Source organism: Jaculus jaculus, chromosome 1 (assembly GCF_020740685.1).
Source record: "Jaculus jaculus isolate mJacJac1 chromosome 1, mJacJac1.mat.Y.cur, whole genome shotgun sequence".
In the NCBI taxonomy this organism is placed as follows: Eukaryota; Metazoa; Chordata; class Mammalia; order Rodentia; family Dipodidae; genus Jaculus; species Jaculus jaculus.
The window spans coordinates 328,867,098-328,891,321 of record NC_059102.1 but is presented as its reverse complement, the minus strand read 5'-3'; the positions used below and the strand labels follow the sequence as shown (position 1 = coordinate 328,891,321).

Here is a 24,224-nt window from a genome sequence, read left to right as displayed (position 1 = left end):
GAGCAAATAGACAATACATTGCACAGAGGAAAATCACAGTCTTCATACCTCGCTTTACCAACCCTTCCATCCCCAGCATCCAACTAAGGTAGTTGAAGAGGTATTAGGAGGTGCCAGGTTCTGTGGGAATTGTAAAAAGGTGTTCTGATTGCCAGGTGAGTATATACCGTCCTTTCCATCTTTTAAGATGCTGAGGACATAGGAAGTCATTAAACAAGTCAGAACCTATAATTTAGTTTGGTTGAATTCAACATCTTCATTAAGCTCATAGAAAACTACAACTCAGAGAAATGAAGTTAGCTGAGTGAAGACAAGAACCTGGAGTCTGCTTTGGCTACACTACCCTTGTGTCTCTTGTTTCTGCTGAACCAAAGTGGAGCTACAGTAAACAGTACTGAAGAAGAGGCTGTTTCTTCGATTCCAGCAAGATACCTCTCCATGCTTAGGTATAGCAGTTGGTCATGAGTTCCTAAAAGAAACTCTCCACTTTATTTCAGTAATACAGACTCTCCCTGCCTTTCAGTTGCTATGAAAACCACTTTCTGTTTCCAGATAAGACCCCCTAGTAAAGAAAAAAATGGAATAATAGTTTAAGGTGGGAAAAAATGGAAAACTCAGGTCTTGCTCTGGAGACAGCAGAAATTTCCCAGTTTCTATGTATTTTATGTAAATAACTGAAAGTCTGGGGCATGGTGGTACATGCCTGTGGGCTAGACCTCAGAGAGACTGATGCGAGGTTATGATTTCAAGGTCAGCCTCAGCTATATAGTAGATACTATGTCAGATAGATAGATGATAGATAGGTAGATAGATCATTGACAGACAGACAGACAGATAGATAGATAATGATATATAGATGATGGAGAGATGGAACAAAAGCTAAACTGGGGCTGGAGGGATGACTTAGCAGTTAAGGCATTTGTTTGCAAAGCCAAAGGACTCCCGTTCAATTCACCAGGACCCACGTAAGCCAGATCCATCTGAAGTTTGTTTACAGTGGCTAGAGGCCCTGACATGCCCATTCCCTCTTCCTCTTTCTCCCTCTAAAATAAATAAATAAGACAAATAAAAGCAAACAAACTAAACTGGTTGCTTTCCGGGAAATGAAATACAACCTGGGACAAGAAAGATTAAGAGGGAAAGTGTCAACATATTTTTAAGAAAGAATTACGTAGCAAAGCAGGTAATAGAAAACACATTAAACAGAAGCTGAGTACCTTCCTCATCACTAATTGGAGTAGTAGAGGCATGTTAGCTGCCTTGAGTTGCTTCCTACACACCAAGTACCACCCGAAGTGCTTTCAGCATACTCTAAACCTAAACCCTAATCATTTCACACACAAATGTAAAACATTTAAAACTGACATAACTTTCCCAGGTTTACATTCCTGTTCCTGTAAATAGCATGGCAAATAAAATATTAAGAGTCACTGTGTAAAGTAGGATGACTATAAATATATGCTTTTTCCTTATACTACTGAAATGATGAATAAAGTAGATATCAGAAATTCAAAGGATATGTAAAAAAAATCACCAGGAATTGAAAATGTTTTAAATAATATAAGCAGAAAATTACTAAATTGGAGATACTAGAGGCTAGATATTTGTTCTTGGAAGTGATGAGACTGAAAATAAAATAACAATGTAGATTGGGCATTCATGGGAGTTATTGCTAGTATTTTGACCAGGAATTTAAAAGATTATTGGAAAAATATAAGCAGGAAGTTACTAAACCTGGATAACTCAAAGCTGGATGTTTTATACTGAGGGGAGTCCACATTGGAAAGCAAAATAATGTAACTTAGACCAGCCTTTCACTTTCATAATAATGTTTTCATGTTTTTAAATTATAATCATATTTTAATTTGCTCCCAAATTTGTAGCAATACACTTTTTAAACCTAAATATACTTACTAAGAGAACTTATATATCACTATCCTTAACATAACACACTATATCCTGAGAAAAAGACAGAAAATCATAGCATCAGGATTTATCTCATACATCCAGTACAGAGATGAACATTCACAAGGCAGATGTATGCTAAAACTGCCACTTTTCAGGTTTTCTGTGAGTGATACTTTATGTCAAAGAAATATTTTTTTTAAAAAACAAGCAAATAAACAACTACCACATAAGAAACCAAGATGGGAATAAAGACAAGCTTGTGTACCTTTTAGACACAATGGGATCTCGGGCTTCCAGGTACTATTTGCACTGCAGACCACTGTGTCACTGCCATTCATGTAATACCCCTGGTCACATTCAAGCATCACTGTAGCTTCATAGACATACTTTTTTGCAAATCCCGATACCTGTCTTCCATTTTCAAGTACTGGAAATGGGCATTTTACCACTGAAAAGATTTTTTAAAAAAACCAAAAAGCAGAATTTAAGAGAAATCCAGTTTAGCATAGAACCAGTATTAGAAAGTGTGAATTTCACTGGGAACAGACAAAAGGAATAGAATACTAGATGTTAAAATAAAGCAAAAAAATGCTTTTCCATGTTTAAAAATTTACATAAAGGACTTCCATTTTAGGTAAACAGGTTCAGAGAAACCTAACACTTTCCCTCTAAAAAATAGAATGGTAATAACAGTTTTTTGGCCACCCTCTAATTCCATTGTTGGCAAATCTGAGAAAGTTTTGACTGTAATGTACGTTTCCATTAAATTCAAAAGCAACTTTTGATACTGTGTAGCTCCATAAATCTTAATGCCACACAGACATTGATAACAGTACTTTCCTTTTATAAAAAGGTAAATATTTTTTCTGAGAAGATATTACTTGAGCTTCAAATTCTGAGTGTTATTCCCTTTCCCTGTGGACCTAAATTTTATATAGTATTGTTTCCTTTCAGAAGCAGAGTTTCCTTTAGCAATTATTGCAGGTTGGCTAGTGAGATTCTCAGCTTTTACTCAAAGTGAAAATATTTTCATATAATTTGAAAAAACATAAAGATTGAGAGTTTTTTTTTCTTTTAGCCCCTAACAGACACCAATATTCTTTAGCCAATAGCTTTCTATGAGAAATCAGAGAAATCAATTGTCATTGTGAGGGCAGGTATTGAGATATTATATCCCAGATCCACTTCCTGTCTATTCTCTGCTTGCTGTTCCACCAAGATATGAGAAGGTTAGGGGTTCTAGCTACACAATCCTGCCAACATGAAGATGCCTGCTGTTTTGCCTTCTCCCTGTGGTTCATTGTGTGCCCTCAAACCACGAACAAAATGAAACCCTTTCTCTCATAAATTACTTCCCACTCAGGTATTTTATTCTAGCAATGAGAAAATTAAGACAGCAAGTGTATGTTTATAAGAAATTGCTGAATTCATCCCAAAGTGATTGTTCCATCTTGTCTTAGCAATGTATGAATTCCTAGTGCTGCACATATGTTGCAATCAGCTTCTTGTTGCTAAAATGAACCTCCAGACCAGACACAGTTATGGGAGGAAGGGAATTTATTTGAGCCTTACAAATCCAGGAGAAGTTCCATAATGGCAGAATAAGTTGGCCCCCTTTTACAGGTCCATACAAAGAGAAAAACCACCTACACCACAAACAAGCACACGTAGGAACCTCAGGCAGAGCTCAAGCACTCTGTTTATCTTTACACTAGAATTTAGATCCACCCCTAAACACACTTTGGGACTGGAGTCTAGGATCTACCCACAATGACATCAAGTTACACACTTGAATAAAACCCTTGAATCTACTGGGGGACATCCAATCAAGCTATCACATTCTGTCCCTGGCCCCCAATAGATTTATAAGCATCTCATGTTTTAAATTGTATTTAGTCTGACTTTAAAGGTTTTTGTAATCTTTACCAACTTTAAGATTGTTTCAAAATTCCAAGTTTCATCTCAGATTTAAGAATGTTTCTTAGCTGTGTCTTGTAATATAAAAAAAGTTATATATTTTAACATATAAAGGCATAGAGTAAATATTTCCAACTGTTGTAAGGCAAAACAAGAAGAGACCAGACCATTGGAAACTCAATAACCATCAAAGCAAATATAATACATCTGTAGTTCAAACCCAGTATCATAACCAGTGACAGACAGTCTTCAGATTTTTTAATTCCATCACTCTAGCTGGACTGAGTACTAGGGAAACTTCCATCCTGAGCCAACAGTGCTCCATGGTCGGCCTTGTACAGTCCTGGTAGATCCAAAAAAATCCTTGGGTCTCTATGTAAACCACAGACCATCTTCCAATGGCTTCATCAGCCTCTTTAAAAGGGTCATCATGCTCTGCCTCATCTGCATCTCAGTAGCAGCTCCTGAAACTGTGTACTTTATGACCCATTCCACACATATTTTCTTATGTTACCAAAAACAAAACCAGGTGTGCATGACACAATTATTTTAAGTTCAGGGACAATATACTTCATGACCTTGAAGAGAAGGTCCTTTTCTTTTAGTTAACTCTTTTCAAAAATGTTATATTTTTTGCCATTTAACCTTTCTGGGGTAGAATAACCACAGGCATTTTCTCTTTTGTTTTAATATAAATAATTGGGTCATCTTTCTTAAAATTGTTGATATGCTTGACAATAGCAGCTTCAAAAACCTAAAACCAGTCTCTGTATCCACAAATCTTAAACTTTTAAAGTTTTTTCCGTTAAAACTTTAAGTTCTATATTTTTAACTAGGCACATCAGTCCGTTACATATGTAACCTTGATCAAACTCTGTGGGCATGAGCAGCAGAATGCAGCCAACCCTGATGCCATTATTCCAATTCCAACAAAGTTTTCTATCATCTTTCTTTCCCCTTAGAAAGTTCATAAGCAAAGTCTCAAAATACAATTTTCTCTATACTTAGCAGTTTTAAATTTTTACCAGATTAGTCCATACATCTTGGGTTACCACTCTTCAGTTGTATCAAGCCCATGTCGATTCCTCCAAAACAAAAGTTTCAAAAGACCAAAATCCACATGGTCAGATGTATCTTAGCAATTCTACTCTACTCCTGGTATTAAATTCTGTCAGTTTCATATTGCTGGGATGAACCTCCAGACTAGGCACAAGTAAATTTATTTGAAACTTAAAGATCCAGGGGAAGTTCCATAACGGTGGAAGACATTGATCCCCTTTCACAAGTCCACACAGAGAGAAAAACCACCACTTACTCCACAGCAAGCACAATTCAGGATCCCCAGACAGAGCTCAAGCACTCTGTTTCTCTTTAGACTAGAACTCAGACTCACTTCCAAACACATATTAGGGCTAGACCCAAGGAGCTACTCACAATGACATCAAGTTACAAGCTTGAATAAAACTCCTGAATCTAATGGCGGGGGGGGGTCATCCATTCAAACTAACTACAATATTCTCGCCAGTACATGACATTGTTGGCTATGTGCATTTGAAGTTCAACCAATCTAATAGGTATTTCATGGTATCTCAGGGTATATGCTGACACAATTTTACTGTTTCTTCTCTTGCCTTATTACACTGGGCAGGAACTCTAATACAGAGTGATTAGAATGTACAACTTTGCCTTGGTTTTAATTTAATTAGCTCCTTTCTTTTTTTAAAAAATACTTTATTTATTTATCCCTTGTGTATCTGGCTAATGTGGGTCCTGGGGAATCCTTTGCCCTGGCAGGCAAACGTGTTAACCGCTACACTATCCCTCCAGCCCAAGCTCCTTTCTTAATGTAAAAGAAGCAAATCTTTTACCATCAAGTAACTACTGGATAGGGGATTTCTGTAGATGTCATTTATCAGGTGGAAAGAGTTATTTTCAGCTTCTAGTTTGCTGAATCATATCATGAAAGGATGGTAAATTTGTCAAATACCTTTGGTTAGTTTTGTTATTGTTGCTTTTGTTTGTTGTTTTTCATCTACTAAGATACCAGGATTTTTTTTGTGTGTGTGTGTTTTTTAATATACTCTTTATGTAGCAAATTACACTGATTAATTTTTTTCACTGAAACAATATTTTTTTGGATATGTAATTCTGTATTATTTATTCTTCTTACAAAAGACATTTAGGACAAATAAATATAAAATGATATATGTCATATTTAATAATGGCCAAAGCATATTCTTTGTATCCCTCACAGAAATAAACCAATGAAATCTTCAGAAATACACTCATCCTACTCACTTTCACTTTTTTAACTTAAAAAAGTCAATCATTTTAACTCCACAATTTTCAACAATGAATTATCAAAATAAGTAATCTAAGACTACTCAGGGACTAAAACATTTAAATCAGTAATTTTTAAAAAATACAAGTGTGTGTATATATACACACAATATTGATACAAGTCACAACTCTTTAGAAGTGTGAGTAAACACCAGAAAGCGCACAGCATAGAGCCAGTACATCCACATGCACAGCCAGGAATCCTATGAAAGTCACAAGGCATTGGGACTTAATTCACAAATTCATCTGTTCACAGGAAAACACAGTGTTTCATAACAATGCAGATTACACCCACTGCTCACGAGACACACACATCACTACTGCTGAGATTATATTGAGTGACAATTTAGGAATCCAAATTTACCTCCAGAACCTATAAGCCTGGAGTATAAATCTGAAGATACACAGTACAAATAGCAGTTGAGTGGAACCTGCCTGCAACGATCCTTTATTTTTTTCTTTCCTTTGAGGTGAAAGCAAATCTGTACGCAAGCAAGGAATTAAGTCTCACAATAAAACATCCCCTACAGAGAGAGAGCCAAGGGGTGCAGTCAGAGTCCAGGGTGAGAACATGTTGTATCACATTCTATTCCACAGCTTTACTTTCTTGTGAATCTCCAGGTTTGGAATCCATTCTCTCTGGAAATATTAGCTTCTCACAGACTGCTTCCCTGATTGGTAAATACTGTGATATTTCAGTGGGTTCTGTGAAGAGGGAAGGTGGAACACGCATTAAATTAGCAATTTTGCTTTCTCATGAAGTCTATTCTCGTAGCGTGCAGGTCTTGTCAGCCTCATGGTAAAAGCCTTGTGTTGTTCATTCTGATGAGGACCCCATCAATTCTCAAGAAAAATGGCAACAGCAGAAAAAAGCTAGAAGGCATTACTCTAATTTTCACCCTCAAGCTTGAAACTCCATGATCATGCAGTTCATCTTCAAACAGGAGAACTTCTTCAAAAAATTTAATTTGTTCTCTGGCTTTTAATTTTTCTGTATCTATATGATCTATTGTAGGTAAAACCTTTAACTTAAGAGATTCTCCAAGCAAAGTTCCTTTATAGTCTGTTGTATAGGTCCGATCATACGGTTGAATAATAACTTCTTCGGAGTGTTCACCTTCCGCCCTGCTTTCCTGCCACTCCTCAGCACAAGCTACTTTAAGCATTCCTTGGTAGTTGTTTACACATCTTAGCGCATCTGTAGCATTGAACTCAATCCCAAAGCCAGAGCCATGCTGGATCCTTACAACGTTGTCTCCAAACATCATTTCAGGGAGAGATGGCATGTGCAACTCATCGGCTAACGGGAAAAGGGGCAACGAGGAGGTTAAAAGGGGCGGGTCGTAGGCGCAGGGGCCGGGGTGGAGCGCCTGTCCTGGCCCAGTCGGAGTCGGGTGACGTCATCCCAGGAGGATGCGTGGGAATGCGATTGTTTGTTTTTTTTTTTTCTTAGAGGTAGGTCTCACTCTAGCTCAGGCTGACCTGGAATTTACTGTGTGGTCTCAGGGTGGCCTCGAACTCACAGCGCTCCTCCTACCCCTGCCTCCCGAGTACTGGGAGTAAAGGTGAGCACATTGAGAATGCAATGCTGGCACGTCCTCCTCCTCACCTTCTCTCCAGCCTTTGTAGACCTCTAAAGGCACGGTAATTACGTCTGTTTATGGATGGTGGTGGTCAGGAAATGCCCAATACTGCTCTCTCGAGGCCCCAAAGCAGTAATCCAGACTCGAGGGGGAGCTCCATAATGGCAGGGGAAAACGACAGCATGAGCGGAGGATGGACATCAACAGCAGCAGTAGAGTGTGCCCACTGAAACAATCTTGTATTTGTGAGTTCTTACTAGGTAAGGGCACTTTTCTTCTTTTTCTTTGTACAATGCAGGGTCTCGCTCTTGCCCAGGCTGACCTGGAATTCACTATGCAGTCTCAGGGTGGCCTCGAACTCATGGTAATCCTCCTACCTCTGCCTCGCATGTGCGGGGATTAAAAGCATGCGCCACCACACCAGGCACTTTTCTTCTTCTTTTTTTAAAAAAGTTTCAGTGGTATCTCTCTTTCCAGGCCAAGGCCCTTCAAGTGTCTCCATTTTCTTCTCATTCTTCAGTGTCTTAAGCATTTGAAGATTGAAAAAAATATCATTTTGTTCAGAGTTTACTATTCATTCAATGAGGGCTACCAATTACAGTTCATACCTCATTACCTGTAGCTAGAATACTTGGGTGTCTTGTGACACAAGATAACACTTCTATTTCAATCCAGAGTATGCTGCATTTTTGTTCTTTCAAACAAAATATCCTATGATATAGGCTGTATGTAGCTCACAATCTATAAGGTAGAATGTCAAGTGTATACTGAATAAGAGGGAGAGAATTTCATAACGAGAATTATTTCTTGATCCAACTTGACCTCCACAAAATTTAATTAGAAAACAATTTTACAAAAGAAGGAAGTGCATATGCTTGTGTTTACTTGTAGGTTAAGCTACAAAGCAAGAAGGAAAATGATTACCTTTACACTCTGGAGGTGGGCTACTCCAGGTGTTGTGGCCAGAACAATACAGCAGTTTCTTCCCAATAAGAGTAAAAGGTTCTGGCCCTGGAGCAGGATCACACATGTAAGTCACAGCTTCCTTGTAATTGAATACTTTTATATCAGTAAAGGTGTGGTTTCCATTTTGTATTTTTGGAGGTGGTGTACAAAAGATTTCTTTATAAAAGGGGAAAAAAGAAATGAAAGGCAAAAGGCAAGGTCAAAATCAAGACTGCAAGTCCTATGAATTCCCACAAACAAATTCATCAATACAGACTTCCTATAACCTAGAGCTGAACTCAGTTTTTATCTATAAGAGGATTTTTATGAAAAAGTATATTATCTCAGATTTAAACTATTAATGTGGACATGATCTTCTAGGACAAAACCCATATCCTGAAAGTGAGAATGTTTGTATTAATTTGCAGATCGATGCTAACTTTTGTCCTATTCACAGTAAAAGCTGTTCATCACAGAGGAGAAAATGTTTGTGATGACAAATGAAACCAGCAGTAACTGAGAAATGCATTTTAATTTACAGATATATTTCATCTCTAGACTCATGGCTCATAGTAATACTGTTTTTACTCTCATTCTCCAATACAATAATTGTTTACAGAGGCTATAACCTTGATAACGCAACAGAATAACTTCTAATACCTTTCTCTAAGACAGATACTTCAGAGATTTAGAAAAATGTAAAACAGTGTTCCTATCCAATTATTTTTGAAAATTTTCCATTTTAAAATGTGGCATATGTTAATATGTATTGGGCTTATTGTTCATAAAATTAAAACTTTGAAAGATCTCCATTGTAATCCAATATGACCAAACACCTCTTGGTACTGAGTAGTCTAAAAGCACAGGAAAGTCCTGAGGCCAAAATGCTTGGTAATTGCTATTCTAAATTTATAAAAGAAAATTTACTTACTTTCACAACGTGGGGCTTTATCAGTCCAATATACATCATCATCTTTAAGCACACATGATATAATTTCCTTACCAATTAAGTAATACCTAAATGAGCAAAAAAGTTATAATTTTCTTTAGCAACTAATAAGATGTATATTATAATAAAGGAAAATTTTAGACAACATTTTTCTACATTATACTTTAAGGAATAGGTTTCCTAAACAATATATATTGAAAGTGCTAAATAAATCTCAAATTTAATCAGAAGTTTCTGTATGTGAACACACATTGTCCAAGAATGATGGTGCTATCAGTCTGGCCTCTTCTGAGTCTCCTGCAGTCACATTCATCTCTGCTTCTTTATTTACACAGCAGGAAGGTGGATCCCTTATGTAGGCTGCTGGAGCTCCAGTCCTTATTTTGTGACTGACTAGCTGCTTGAGCTTTGAGCAAGGCACTTAATATTTACTTGTTCCCCTCAGTTAAAAGAGCATACAAATAAGCACCTCATAGACTTGTTCAAGAAAAACAGATGAGGGCTGGAGAGATGGCTTAGCGGTTAAGCGCTTGCCTGTGAAGCCTAAGGACCCTGGTTCGAGGCTCGGTTCCCCAGGTCCCACGTTAGCCAGATGCACAAGGGGGCGCACGCGTCTGGAGTTCGTTTGCAGAGGCTGGAAGCCCTGGCGTGCTCATTCTCTCTCTCTCCCTCTATCTGTCTTTCTCTCTGTGTCTGTCGCTCTCAAATAAATAAATTAAAAAATTAAAAAAAAAAACAGATGAGTATCTGGCACACAGTAAGTGCTAGGCAAAAATTGGTTCTTATAAATATTGTGATCAGGAATAAGCCTACCCTGTGAAGTCCCCTAGATGATTTAAATTCAGATACTCCTTTGGGGCCTCATGAGTTAGTTTATTTATTTGGTATTTCTCCTTTACTATTGCACTCTGTGCTGTTGATAGCCCAAGCTTTTGGTTACCTGAATGTGCCTGGCAAGCTCTGTCATTACAGCTATTATCTGAATGGTCCCATATTTTTACTTGATTAATTTTTTAAAAATCACCAGTGAATCTCCTCGTAGAAAGTCATAGCAGACCTTCCCATAAGGCTTGCTCTAACTTTTTTAAAAGCATATTTTTAACTATTTATTTATTTGTGTGTGTGTGTGTGTGTGTGTGTGTGTGTATGACAGAGAAAGAGAGAGAGATACAGAAATATAGACAGACACACAGAGAGTATGGACATGCCAGGGCCTCTTACTACTGCAAATGAACTCCAGATGCATATGTTACTTTGTGAATCTGGCTTTACATGTGTAATGGGGAGTCACACTCAGGCTGGCAGGCTTTGCAAGCAAGTACCTTGTTTAAAAAGTTTACTTATGGGGACTGGAGAGATGGCTTAATGGTTAAGGTGCTTGTCTGCAAAGCCAAAGGACCCAGGTTCAATTCTCCAGGACCCAAATAAGCCAGGTGCACAAGGTAGCACATGTATCTGGAGTTTGTTTGCAGTGGCTGGAAGCCCTGGTACACCCATTCTCTCTCCCTCCTCTCTCTCTCTCTCCCTTCCTCTTTCTCTCTCTCGAATAAACAAAAATAAAAATACTTTTTACAATTGTATTTATGGGATGGAGAAGTGGCTTAGCAGTTAAGGTGCCTGTGAAGCCTAAGGACCCAGATTCGATTCCCCAGGACCCACATAAGCAAGATGCACAAGATCACACATGCATCTGGAAGTTTGTTTGTAGGGACTGGAAGCCCTGGTGTGCCCATTCTATCTCCCACCCCATAAATAAATAAAATATTTTAAAAATTCTATTAAGAAATGTATTTCAAGGAGAGAGAAAGAGAATGGGCACACCAGGGCCTCTAGCCACTACAAACAAACTCCAGATGCATAAGCCACTTTGTGCATCTGGTTTTACATTGGTACTGGGGAATCAAACCCTGGTCATTAGACTTTGCAGGAAAATGCCCTAACCATTGAGAAATCTCCCCAGCCCCTTAAGAGGATTTTTATTTGTTTGTTTGTTTGTTTTTTTGAGGTAGGGTCTTGCTCTAGCCCAGGCTGACCTGGAATTCATTATGTAGTCTCACGCTGGCCTCAACTTTTTGTGAGTTCCATTTCAGCCCCAAGAGTTGGCAGCAGGGTGTTTTTGGTTGTGAATGATAAAGTTAACATGATTCTACTATTCTTTTCCTCTCTTTTGTCAACTTTCCTTTTAGAAAATATATTTATGGCTGGAAGGACAGCTCAGCAGTTAAGATGCTAGCCTTGAAAAACCTAAAGACCCAGGTCAAGTCCCCAGTATTCATGAAAAACTAGATGCACAAAATTATTCATGCATCTGGAGTTCATTTGCAGTGGCTATAAGCCCTGGCTTGCTCTCACTCTCTCATTACAAATAAGTAAATAAAATATTCTAAAAATATATTTTATTGAGAGAGAGAGAGAGAATGAAAGTGAGCATGCCAGGCCCTCTTGTCACTGCAAATGAACTGCACATGCACGCACCCCTTTATGCATCTGGCTTTACCTAGGTACTGCGGAATTGAACCTGGACTTCAGGCTTTGTAAGCATGTGCCTTTAACTGAGCCACTTCCCCAGCCCTTTCTCTTTTTCCTTTCTCTCTCTATCTTTTTCGGAGACAGAGTCTCACTCTGTAAGTTATTATGGAGTCTAGGCTGGAGTCAAACTTGCAATAAACCTCATATTTCAGCATTCTGAGTATGGGTACTATAGGTGTGAGTAGATATGGTATTACAGAGCTTTCCTGTACATTCTTCAGCTTCAGTTTATTTATTATACATCTCTCCGATCTCCATAATGTGCCCAAAGGCTATATGGCTAGAGGCACAACATATCACATAGAAAGAAAAATTAAACCAAATTTACTATTCAAATAAACTTGAATGTTGAATCATTCAGCTTAAAAAGAGAGTGGGACAAAGGGATAGGAACATTTACCTTATTTCTTTTAAGGAGTAACTTACCCATCAAAGCAACTGTACTGAATTCGAGAACCCCACTCAACCCCTCCATCTAAATGCTGTAATTTGCCATTTGGGGGATCCTTTAAATACTCACATTGTATTTCTAGAAGAAAATAAGAATGAACACTTTAAACCAGCACCAAAGAAAGATACATTTTAATAAAGTCAAAATAATGAACTGTTTTGCATTTTTGGATTATTTTCTCTAATTGTAACATTGCAAGGGCAAATAAGGTTACAATTGTGAAAGAAACTTATTGTAAAAAGGGGGGGGGGTTCTTATAAATTTCTCAAAGTCTGAAAAAAGAAAGCATATTTAATCCAAAAGCTTGTTTCATGGAAGAAAACTACCATTGCAGTAGGAAAATTTGTGAAAATAAACAAAAGACAAAAGTTATGTTTACTTACTCCAACAACCTTCATCTGAAATAGGTACCCATGTATGATTTGGCTCACAGGTAGTAACGGTGAGGAGTGGAAACAAATATATGTATCCTTTTTTACATTTATATTCTATTTTTTCTCCAACTTCATAATATGACTTAGGCTCACCAACCATATCCATAGCTTCAAAGGGTGGCGGTAGTTCACAGGCATCTGGGGGGAGGGGCAATCACATAAAGACACGGTATGAGAACCCTCAACCACCAGAAACAACAGGAAAGATAGAAAAACATGGGAAGCTCCTTTGCAAGGTTCTAAATGACTTATAATCTATGTTTTACCCAAGTGGTGGTAGTAAGACAATAATACCCAGTCTTGCTTAAACAACATCCAGTTAGATTGTTAATTAACAGAAGAAACTGAATTTTTACTCAATAGTAAGCTGAAGAGATGTCATTGATATTTTTGGCCTTACATATGCACATAGTCAATGAATATGCTTCTTCCTGAATTTTTCCTTAAATTCATCTCAAGACTAACCTCTCCTCTGGAAAGTCTTTGCTAGCATCCAACACTCTGCATAGATTACTCTTCCATAGCTTGCAACTTATGACAGCTTGTCATTTTATGTTCAGTCTCTTCCCTTAGTATGTAAGTTCCTAGAAGTAGGGACCATGTCTTTTTCTGCTATCCTCTGTTCCCAGTGGAAGCTCAAAAAATCCTATACCATTATATATAGATTTTTAAATTTTTAAAAATTTATTTATTTGAGAGCGACAGACAGCAAGAGAAAGAGGCAGGGAGAGAGAGAGAATGGGCGCACCAGGGCCTCCAACCACTGCAAATGAACTCCAGATGCATGTGCCCCCTTGTGCATCTGGCTAACGTGAGTCCTGGGGAACCAAGCCTCGAACCAGGGTCCTTAGGCTTCACAGGCAAGCGCTTAACCACTAACCATCTCTCCAGCCCCCATTATATTTTTTTAACTTAAAAAAAATTAGAGAGAGAGAGAGAACAGGCACGCCAGGGCCTCAGCCATAGCAATCAACTTCTAGATGCTTGTTCCACCTAGTGAGCATGTGTAACCTTGTGCTTGCATCACCTCTGTTCATATGGCTAATGTGGGATCTGGAGAGTTGAACATGGGTTCTTAGGCTTCACAGGCAAGTGCTTTAACTGCTAGGCCATCTTTCCAGCCCTCCTATACCATTATTAAATAATCATTTTCATAAATAAAAATAACGATGGACTAAAGTATTTCAAAGGTAATACTGAGAGCTGGAGAGATGACTCACCAGTTAAGGTACTTGCCTGCAAAGCCTAAGGACTCAGGTTGCATTCCCACATAATGCCAGATACAGCACGTGGCACATGCAACTGAAGTTTGTTTTTAGTGGCTATAGGCCCTGGTATGCCCATTCTCTCTCCACCTTCTTTTCTCTCTTAAATAAATAAGTAAGCATTTTTTTTTTTTTTGGATGCGAGACTGGGTTTATTTTGAGTTCACAGCTGAGGTAGGAATGGCTGAATGAAAGCTGGAGACAATGAGCCACTGTATGATTGGTAGGGTGTTTTTGTTTTTGTTTTTGTTTTTTACAAAAGTTTATTGTAATGTACACCAGACCCCAAGACAACACTTCATTCTAGTTACAGGTGGCAAAAGATGTTAACAATGACAGGAAATCCAGATGTTTAAATAGGAATGAACGAGGGGTACCATCTTCTCAGGACTATGGAACAGCTTATTTTTTGCCAGATTTCTTAATTCCACCTGTGGCCAGGGGTCCCTTCCCCGCGGCCTTCGCTTTCAGCTCCTCGAGTTTCTTCTGTTCCTCCTTCTGTTTCTGCTTGAAAGCCTTATCCTCCTCATCCATCTCCTTGGTCTGCTTCTTGGGCTGTTTCAGGGGCTTTTTCTTGCCACCTTCGCGGCCCGACATGGCGCCAGCCGCCCCAGTAAGCATTTTTTTTTAAAGTAAGACTTGGCTGGAGAGATTTCTTAGTGGTTAAGATTCTTGTTAACAAAGCCAAAGGACCCAGGTTTGATTCCCCAGTACCCACATAAGGAGATGCACAAGGTGGCACATGCGTCTGAAGTTTGTGTGCAGTGGCTAGGAGGCCCTGGTACACCCATTTTCTCTATATATCTGCCTCTGCCTGTTTCCCTCTTTAAAAAATATTTTATTTATTATTTGAGCAAGAGACAGAGAAAGAGGCAGATAGAAAGAGAGAATGGGTGCACGAGGACCTCCAGACATTGCAAACGAACTCCAGACACATGTACCCTCTTGTGCATCTGGCTTATATGGGTCCTGGGAAATTGAACTGGGGCTTTTGGCTTTGCAGGCAAACGCCTTAACTGCTAAGCCTTTTCCCCCAGGCCTCTCTCTTCCTCTTTTAAATAAATAAATAAGGCTGAATTCATGTGTTCCCTCTTAGTGAACTGAGCATCTTATTGGATATAAATGATTTCAATTTAAAACTTTACTATTTTGGATAGCTTTAGACAATTTTATTGATACTAAATACAATTTTTTTTTTTTTTTATTTGAGAGTGACAGACACAGAGAGAAAGACAGGTAGAGGGAGAGAGAGAGAATGGGCGCGCCAGGGCTTCCAGCCTCTGCAAACGAACTCCAGACGCGTGCGCCCCCTTGTGCATCTGGCTAACGTGGGACCTGGGGAACCGAGCCTCGAACCGGGGTCCTTAGGCTTCACAGGCAAGCGCTTAACCGCTAAGCCATCTCTCCAGCCCACTACGGTGCCTTTTAACTCAAGAAATTTTTCATGGAGTACATGATTTAATGATTAGTGAAGATTAAATTGTATTTAGTATCGGGCTGGAGAGATGGCATAGCGGTTAAGCGCTTGCCTGTGAAGCCTAAGGACCCCGGTTCGAGGCTCGGTTCCCCAGGTCCCACGTTAGCCAGATGCACAAGGGGGCGCACGCGTCTGGAGTTCGTTTGCAGAGGCTGGAAGCCCTGGCGCGCCCATTCTCTCTCTCTCCCTCTACCTGTCTTTCTCTCTGTGTCTGTCACTCTCAAATAAATAAATAAAAAAAATTTTTAAAAAAAGGCACCGTAGTGCTAAGAACTGACAGGAGAGTGTTCAGCACTGAAGCATCTCTGTCACTCCTTCCAAGGTTCAGGGTCCATTACAGAAGAGGTGGCAGAAAGAATGTAAGAGCCAAAGAAAGATAGGACTCCTTACAAAATGACACAAAATGCCCTGGATATCCACAACCTCACAGTACCTGGCACTACTTATACAAGGAAATGATGACATCAAAATAGAAACTAATTGAGAGGAGGAGGTGAAATGATGGAGACTGGAATTGTGAAGGGGAAACTGAGGGGGCAAGGAATTATCAGGGTTTATTTTCTATAATTATGGAAGTTGTCAATAATAGAAAAACAATTTTTTTTAAGGTAGCTGTGGGGCTATTTATCCCCACAGAAAAGCTCCTATAATGCTGTGCTTTTAGGTTTTATTTCTATTTTCCTATGGAGGTAATTGTTGGGATATTTTCCCCTGCAAGGTGTGGTGTCAACTTCTGCTTCACCAATTCATCTTTCCTTTATTGTTAGTTGAGTTAACAATCTATGTTCCTGTTAGCGCAATTATATAAAGTCTGATGGAGACATTAATACATTGCTACCAGAACACAAAGGCCACCCCCTATGAGAAAAGACTTAAATAGACAAGTCAGGCTTAATCCTAAAGAGCTTTTCTTTCTATTCCCTTAATTTCAGTTTTACTGAAGAAAAAAAGACAGGTCAAGAGACCTACAAGTATGAGAAATGTTAATCTTATTTCATGCCATATTCTAAACTCTAACATTTTCTTTGTATACATCATGTATTCATGTCACATTCTATAATCTACCTATAAGCAAACATTTCCAGAATTTCTGCTATGCTGGCCTTGGTCTTGTGAACATCAACCAACTGCCTAAAACAAACAAACAAAGCAGTCAGTGTAGTGGCACATGCCTTTAATCCCAGCACTTGGGAGGCAGAGGTAGGAGGACCACCAAAAGTTCGAGGCCACCCTGAGATTACATAGTGAATTCTGAGTCAGTGAATTTGAGGTCAGCCTGGGCTAAAGTGAGACCCTAACTAGAAAAAAAAAAAAAAACCCAAAACAAACAATAAGAAAAAAGGCAAAAGGCAAACAAAAAGCCTTAGTAATTAAAGGCATTGTATAAAAACAGGATTATTATAGAATTGAGTCTTATTACTAGCATATTTACTGTACTGCTCATTTTCACTTTATAATAGGAAGGGGGCTAGGAACACCTAGTCTGTTCTAGATATAAATACTTACAATCATTCTAGAATTTTCTAAAGTTACCAAGACAAAAATAAAATAACAGCATACCAAGTAATAAATGTATAAAAGGATATTTCTGTAATATCAATTTCATTAATTGTCCTGGAAGCAGGTAGATGATTCCTAGCTTTCCCATCTTGAGTTAGGTACAGAAGAAGAAATGGCATTTAGATTGTCTACCCATTCAATTGCCTTTAAGTGTCCTTTCCCTAGCATGCACGAAGACATTCTTTCTTCACTGTGTACATTTTAAAACTTTTGGTTTAGCAAACACTGGTTACAAGTTTTATGTACTGAGATAATAAGTTCACTATCATAGTTCTGTAATTAAATTTCTTCTCGTTCCCAGAACACTGATTTTTCTACTACTAAGGTTTTCAAACTAAGCATTACCTGCCCCAATATTGACTTCGTGCAAATATTTTACTATGTAATTAACTTTCTGCTGCAAGGTTATACTTTTAACAACATATACCATTAAAGTATGATGATAGAGGCTATGTGGTGAGTTCTCTGTCCTGGAGCCCATGAACTTCACATCTTTCTCCAATCACACATACTACAAAAATTAATTCTCTATGCATGCATAGACCCACAGCCCCATCCATTCATCACCAAGAAATTCCTGGTGTCTGGTCAAACCTGGAACTACTCTGAAACCTGACCATTTTGCTTCTTTTTCCACTGTCCATATAATTTTTTGCTCTGGTTTTTGAGACAGTTTCCTTATGTAGACCTGGGATCTTCTTGCCTCAGATTTTTAAATGCTGTATTACAGATGTGAGCCATCTCATGTTTTTAAACTTTCTTGGTCTCTTCAAAATGGAGACATGACATTTGCATTTGATAAAAATAATTTTCTCATTTCCAAGCCATTCCATACTGATTGCTTTCCAAGTCATTAAATAGCTGCCACATTAAATGCACACTAATGATCACTTCCTCCGGAGTGTTCTTACTTTCTTAGTGGCATCATAGCTATCCATTTCCATGCAAGACCCCCCCACCCCTTGGCTTCCTAGAAAGCACACAACCAGGTTGTCTGCTTATGATTGCCAGGTCTCTTCTCTCTGCCTCAGAGGGTATGTAATGTCCTTGTGGTGAAACTAGCTTCATGTTTCTGGCAAAAAAAAAGAGCAGCTTGTGGGAGGAAAGGGTTTACTTTGGCTTACCAACTTGAGGGGAAACTCCATGAAGGCAGGGAAAAATAATGGCATGAGCAAAGGGTGGACATCATCTCCTGGCCAACATCAGGAGGACAACACAACAGGAAACTGTGATAAACACTGGCAAGGAGAAGCTGGCTATAACACCCATAAGCGCTCCCCCAACAGTATACTGCCTCCAGGAGGCTTCACTTCCCAAACTGCCACTAGCTGGGGACCTAAGCATTCAGAACATATGAGTTTATGGGGGACACCTGAATCAAGCCACCATCTTCTGCTTATGACCCCCATAAACTGATAACCATCCACGGAGAAAAATGCAATGTATTTAGTCCAGCTTTTAAAATCCCCCTACTTTTTATCAAGCCCAGTGATGTTCAAACATCTCCATAGTCCAAGGTCTTTTAACTGAGCTGCAATACAAAAAATAAAAATAAATAAATAGATAAAACATTATGGCACACCATAAATATTCACACTGCAAAAGATGTAATTGGGCATATCAAATAAATATTCAACCAAAAGCTGGGCATGGTGGTGCCCGCCTTTAATCCCAGCACCCAGGAGGTAGAGGTAGGAGGATCGCTGTGAGTTTGAGGCCACCCTGAGACTCCATAAAGAATTCCAGGTCAGCCTGGGCTAGAGTGAGACCCTACCTCAAAAAAAAAAAATTTCAACCAATGCAAGATTTAAATAAACAGGACAAACAAGGGTTTCTAGGAACAACAACCTCACTCTTGGTAAAAATTATACTAATACAATTAGCTTCACATTTCTGGCAGAAAATATATAACCAAGAGCAGCTTATGGGAGGAAAGGGGGTTATTTTGGCTTACAAACTCAAGGTGAAGTTCCATGATGACAGGAAAATATGATGGCATGAGCAGAGGGTAGATATCACCTCCTGGCCCAACATTAAGTGGACAATAGCAACAGGAGAATGTGCCAAACACTGACCAGGGGAAGCTGGCTATAATACCCATCATAAGCCTGTCCCAACAATACATCGCCTTCAGGAGGCTTCAATACCCAAATTGCCACCACCTAGGGACCTAAGCATTTAGAACACATGAATTTATAGGGGACACCTGAATGAAAGCACCACACCCTGCAAGGCTTTTTGAATAACTGTTTTTCCAGTCTACATGCCTTCTCCCAAGACTTAACTGCCAGAAGTGCTCCTCTACTTTGTGAGCCCCTCTCTCCATTTTTGGTCTCCAGCAGGTTGCTAAGTCTACATATTTATATGCTCCAAGCTGCCCCACTTGGAATGTCACATCACTGACAGTACTGCTTTAGTGGTCATTTCAGATCAAATTATGTTTCTGCAATTGAGGTGCCTTTCAGTCTATCTAGCTCTAATTCTTTACTTCTAATTTAGTCTCTTAGAATTTCTTATGTGATTTTCCACAAGGTCTTCTTACCTTTTCATTGATTCCTTTTTTTTTTTTTTTTTCATTATTCACTCATCAATTGTGGAACATCTAGGCTGGTTCTATTTCCTAGCTATTGTGAATACAGCAGCAATAAACATGGATCTGCAAGTATCTCTAAGGTATTAAGATGAGTCCTTAGGATATAAGCCTAGGAGTGATTTAGCTGGGCCATATGGTACATCTACTTTTATCTGTCTCAGAAACCTCCACACCGATTTCCACAATAGCTATACGAGTTTACATTCCCACCAACAGTGCAGAAGGGTTCCTCTTTTTCCACATCCTTGCCAGCATTTATAGTCATTTGTTTTCTTGATTAAAGTCATTCTGACAGGAGTGAGATGGAATCTCAAAGTAGTTTTAATTTGCATTTCCTTGATGGTCTGCCCCATTTCTGAGCGGGATGTTAAAATTTTTTATTGCTTAGTGTTTTGTAGATTCTAGATACTAGGACTTTTTTGGTAATGCAGGTGGTGAAGATATTCTCCCATTCTGTGGGTAGTCTTTTGGCTCTGCTTATGGTATGTCTGTCTGTACAAAAGCTTTTTACCTTCATGAGATCCCACTCATTGAGTACTTATCTAATTTCCGGAGCTATTGGTTCAGAAGGTGTTTCTCCACCCCAATATGATGGAAAGTTTCACCATTTTGTCTTCAGGTGTTTAAGAGTTTCAGCTGTTATATTCAGGTCTTTAATCCATTTAGAGTGGATTTTTGTGTATGTTGACATGAGTGGGTCTCATTTCATTTTTCTGCACATTATTGTCCAATTTGTTCAGCACCATTTATTGAAGATGCTATTTTTTTTTCTCCAGTGTATGTTATTGGCTCCTTTGTCAAAGATCAAGTAGCTGTAGTTACTTGAACTAAAGGGTTGGGTCTTCAATTCTGTTCCATTAGTCTACATGTCTGTTTTTATATCGGTACCATTTTTGCTTTTGTTACTGTGCCTTTGTAGTATAGCTTTAGATGAGGCATGATGATCCCTCCAGAGGTGTTTCTTTTACTAAGGATATTTTTGGATATCTGAGGTCTTCTTCCATTCCATATGAATTTGAGATTATTTTTTCTGTGTCTGTGAAGAGTAATGCTGGGATTTTTTTGGTATTGTGTTGAATCTGCATATGCTTTTGGTAATTACCATTTTCACAATATTAATTCTACCCATCCAAGAAGATGGAAGGTCTTACCATTTTGTCATATCCTCTTCAGTTTATTTCTTGAGTGTTTTTATGTTATCATCACACAGGTCTTTCATATAGTTGGTTAGTATTATTCCAAGGTATTTGATTTTGTTTGTGGCTACTGAAAATGGAACAGTCTCACTGATTTCATTCTCTGTATATTTCTCCTTGACAGAGTAAGGCTACTGATTTTGTAACCTGCCATATTGCTGAAGGAGTTTATCACCTTTAGAAGTTTTATGGTAGAGTCTTTTAGATCACTTATGTATAGAGTCATGACATTTGCAAATAGGACTAGTTTGACTTCTTCCTTTCCAATTTGTATCCCTTTTATATCATTCTCCTGTCTTATCGCTTGGGCTAGAAATACCTAGTACAATGTTAAAGAGCAGTGGTGAGAGTGGGCACTCCAAATTGTTCCCAATCTTAATGGGAACTCCTGAGTATTTGCCCATTAAGTATGATTTAGGCTTTAGTTGTTTTGTATGTAGCCTTTATTATGTTGAGCAGTAAACCCTCCATGCCTACTCTCTCCAGTATTTTTAATCATTAAATTATATTGTATTTTGTTAAAAGCCTTCTCTGCATTATTGAAATGATCATGTGGTCTTGTATTTATGTTTATTTATGTGGTGTATTACACTGACCAATATCTGTATGCTGAGCCATCCCTGTGTCCTTGGAATGAATCCTACTTGATCAAGGTGGACAATGCTTTTGATGTGTTGTTGAATTTGGTTTATAAGAATTTTGTTTAGGATCTGTACATCTAAGTTCATCAGGGATATGGTTTTGTTTTTTTATTGTATTTCTGTATGGTTTTGGTATCAGGGTGATGCTACTTTCATATGAGTTGGGGAGTATTCCCTGTTCCCCATTTATGTAAAAGAGCTTAAGAAAAAAAGTGGTTTCAGTTCTTTGATGAAGGTTTGGTAGAATTTGGCTGAGAATCCACCAGATCCTGGACTTTTCCCTTTGGGGAGGTTTTTGATGGTTTTTACAATCTCAGATTTAATAGATTTGTTTAGGAGACTTATCTGCTCTTGACTTAGTTTTGGGTTTAATAGCATCTTGTTCTGTCTCCAGGAGCTCATGTGATTTCTGCTGTTTCTCTTGTTAATTTCTAGCTTTGATGCACTGTGGTCTGATAGATACAGGAAGTCACTTCAATTTTCCTGAATATATGGAGACATGCTTTATGCTTTAATTATCTATTATCTATTTTGGAGAAGGTTTCTGGCTGCTGAGAAGAATGTGTATTCTGTAGAATTGGGGTGGAATGTTCTGTTGATATCTGGTAAGTCTAATTACTATGGTGTTGTTAAGATCTATTATTTTCCTATGGATTTTCACTTAGATGATCTGTCTATTGGTGCTGGTAGGGTATTTAAATCCCCTATTATGATGGTACTGGGATTTGTTTCTGGTTTGTTGTCAATTAGGTTTTACTTTATAAACTGTGGTACAACAGTGTTTGGTTTGTATAGATTATGATTGATATGCCCTCTTATTGGATCATTACCTTGATAAGTAAAAATTGGCACCCTTTTTCTTTTTTAATTACTTTTGGTTTGAAGTCTATTTTGTCAGATATTAATATCATCACACCACTTGTTTTTTATTTCCATTTTCTTGGAAAATCATTTTCTATCCTTTTGCCCTTAAGGAGGTGTGTAACCTTTGTGTTAAGGTGGATTTTTTTGAATACAGTCAATGGAAGGATCCATTTTTCTTATCCACCCTTTTAACTTGTGTCTTTTTATGGGTGAATTAAGACCATTAGTGTTTAATGTTACAATTGTGAGGTTTGATTTAGTCACTTTCATCTTGGAGGGTTTATGGGAATTGTGCTTTCTTGGGCTTTGTACATTTTGGTGCCTGCTCTAGTTTTGGTTAATGTGTTATTTCTCTTGAGGTTGGTTGTTCAACCCCTTTGTGTAGAGTATTTCCCAAAGTATTTTCTGTAGGTTTGGCTCTGTATTCATATAATCACAGAGCTGGCTTTTATCATGGAAGCTTTTCCTTTTACCATCTATTATGAAGGCTAGTTTTGCTGGAACTTTGAGTTGGAAGCCATATATTTTTAGGCTTTGAAATACTCCATTCTAAGCCCTTTTGGCTGTCAGGGTTTCCAATGAAAAATCTGAAGTAATTCTGATGGAATTACCTTTGTATATTATGAGTTCCTTATCTCTTTCAGCTTTTAGCACTCTCTGTTTTCTTAAAGATTTAACTATGATGTGCTTTGGAGAGTTTCTTCTTTGGTCCAATCTGTTTTGTGCACTGTGAGTGTCTTGTATCTGGATGGGTCTCTCTTTTGAGTGAGTGGGAAAGTTTTCTCCTATAATTTTGTTTAATAAGTTCTCTATGCCTTTGGCATGAATATCTTCCCCTTCTGGTATACTCATGATCCAGATGTTTGGTTGTTTTAGGCTTTCCCACATTTCCCTCATATTCTGTTCACATGATTCAATAAAATATGTTATTTTATTTGCAAGGAGAAAGAGAAAGGGAGGAGACACTCAGAGGGAGAATGGGTATGTCAGGGCCTCTAGCCACTGCAAACGAATTGCAGAAGCATGTGCACCCTTGTGCATACGGTTTACATGGGTACTGGGGAATTGAACCTGGGTCCTTTGGCTTCATACCTTAACTGCTATGCCATCTCTCCAACCCCTCACATGAGTTTTTGAACTTATCAGAGTTTTTAGACTCTGGAACATTTTTCTGTCTTATGTTCCACATTTAATGTTATGTCTTCCACATGATCTACTTTGATAGAGAGGGTTTGCAGAGAGGCTCTTAAAAGCTCTATTTGATTTTTGTTTTCTGTTACACTTTTCTGTATCATATCCATTCCTTTACCATGTTCTATTTTCAGGTCATGGCTTGATTTTCTTGATGATTCTTGAAATTCATTCTTACATTTAATCATGTCTTCATTAAACTTAATCAGTGGTTATGGAGATCCTCTATTTGTTGAGTCATCTTCATTTATCTTTCTTTTAAGGTATCCCTTCTTTTCTTTAATTAAGTTAAGCCTAGTGACAAAAGCTCTATGGTATAAGAGATGATTCTACTCAATTTCATTTATGAGCTTGTTAGTTTTTTGGTGATTTGCTTCCAGT

General features: G+C 38.3%; 2 protein-coding genes and 1 pseudogene across 6 annotated transcripts in view; all 3 read right to left on the bottom strand.

The window, feature by feature from the left end:
• Cd46 (CD46 molecule) overlaps positions 1-24,224 on the bottom strand; it is an 85,389-nt gene that overhangs the window by 52,441 nt on the left and 8,724 nt on the right. For 4 of the 5 annotated variants that reach the window (XM_045144814.1, XM_045144836.1, XM_045144825.1 and 1 more), the window contains exons 2-6: positions 13,006-13,194; positions 12,598-12,700; positions 9,625-9,710; positions 8,673-8,870; positions 2,174-2,356 (exon numbers count right to left, since the gene is read on the bottom strand). In XM_045144814.1, the coding sequence (XP_045000749.1) occupies positions 2,174-2,356; positions 8,673-8,870; positions 9,625-9,710; positions 12,598-12,700; positions 13,006-13,194 (759 nt within the window). The remainder of the gene's footprint in view (positions 1-2,173; positions 2,357-8,672; positions 8,871-9,624; positions 9,711-12,597; positions 12,701-13,005; positions 13,195-24,224) is intronic. The other variant, XM_045144846.1, reaches the window with a different exon arrangement.
• On the bottom strand, positions 3,451-8,640 carry LOC123459228 (annotated as a pseudogene).
• LOC123459252 (translation machinery-associated protein 7) lies at positions 14,551-14,929 on the bottom strand. The gene has a single exon (XM_045144937.1). It carries the CDS (start codon positions 14,916-14,918, stop codon positions 14,724-14,726), a length of 195 nt encoding a protein of 64 aa, XP_045000872.1. The 5' UTR covers positions 14,919-14,929; the 3' UTR covers positions 14,551-14,723.

Excerpts from the sequence above, each read along its gene's own strand:
- LOC123459252 (XM_045144937.1), bottom strand. The coding sequence starts at position 14,918 with ATGTCGGGCCGCGAAGGTGGCAAGAAAAAGCCCCTGAAACAGCCCAAG.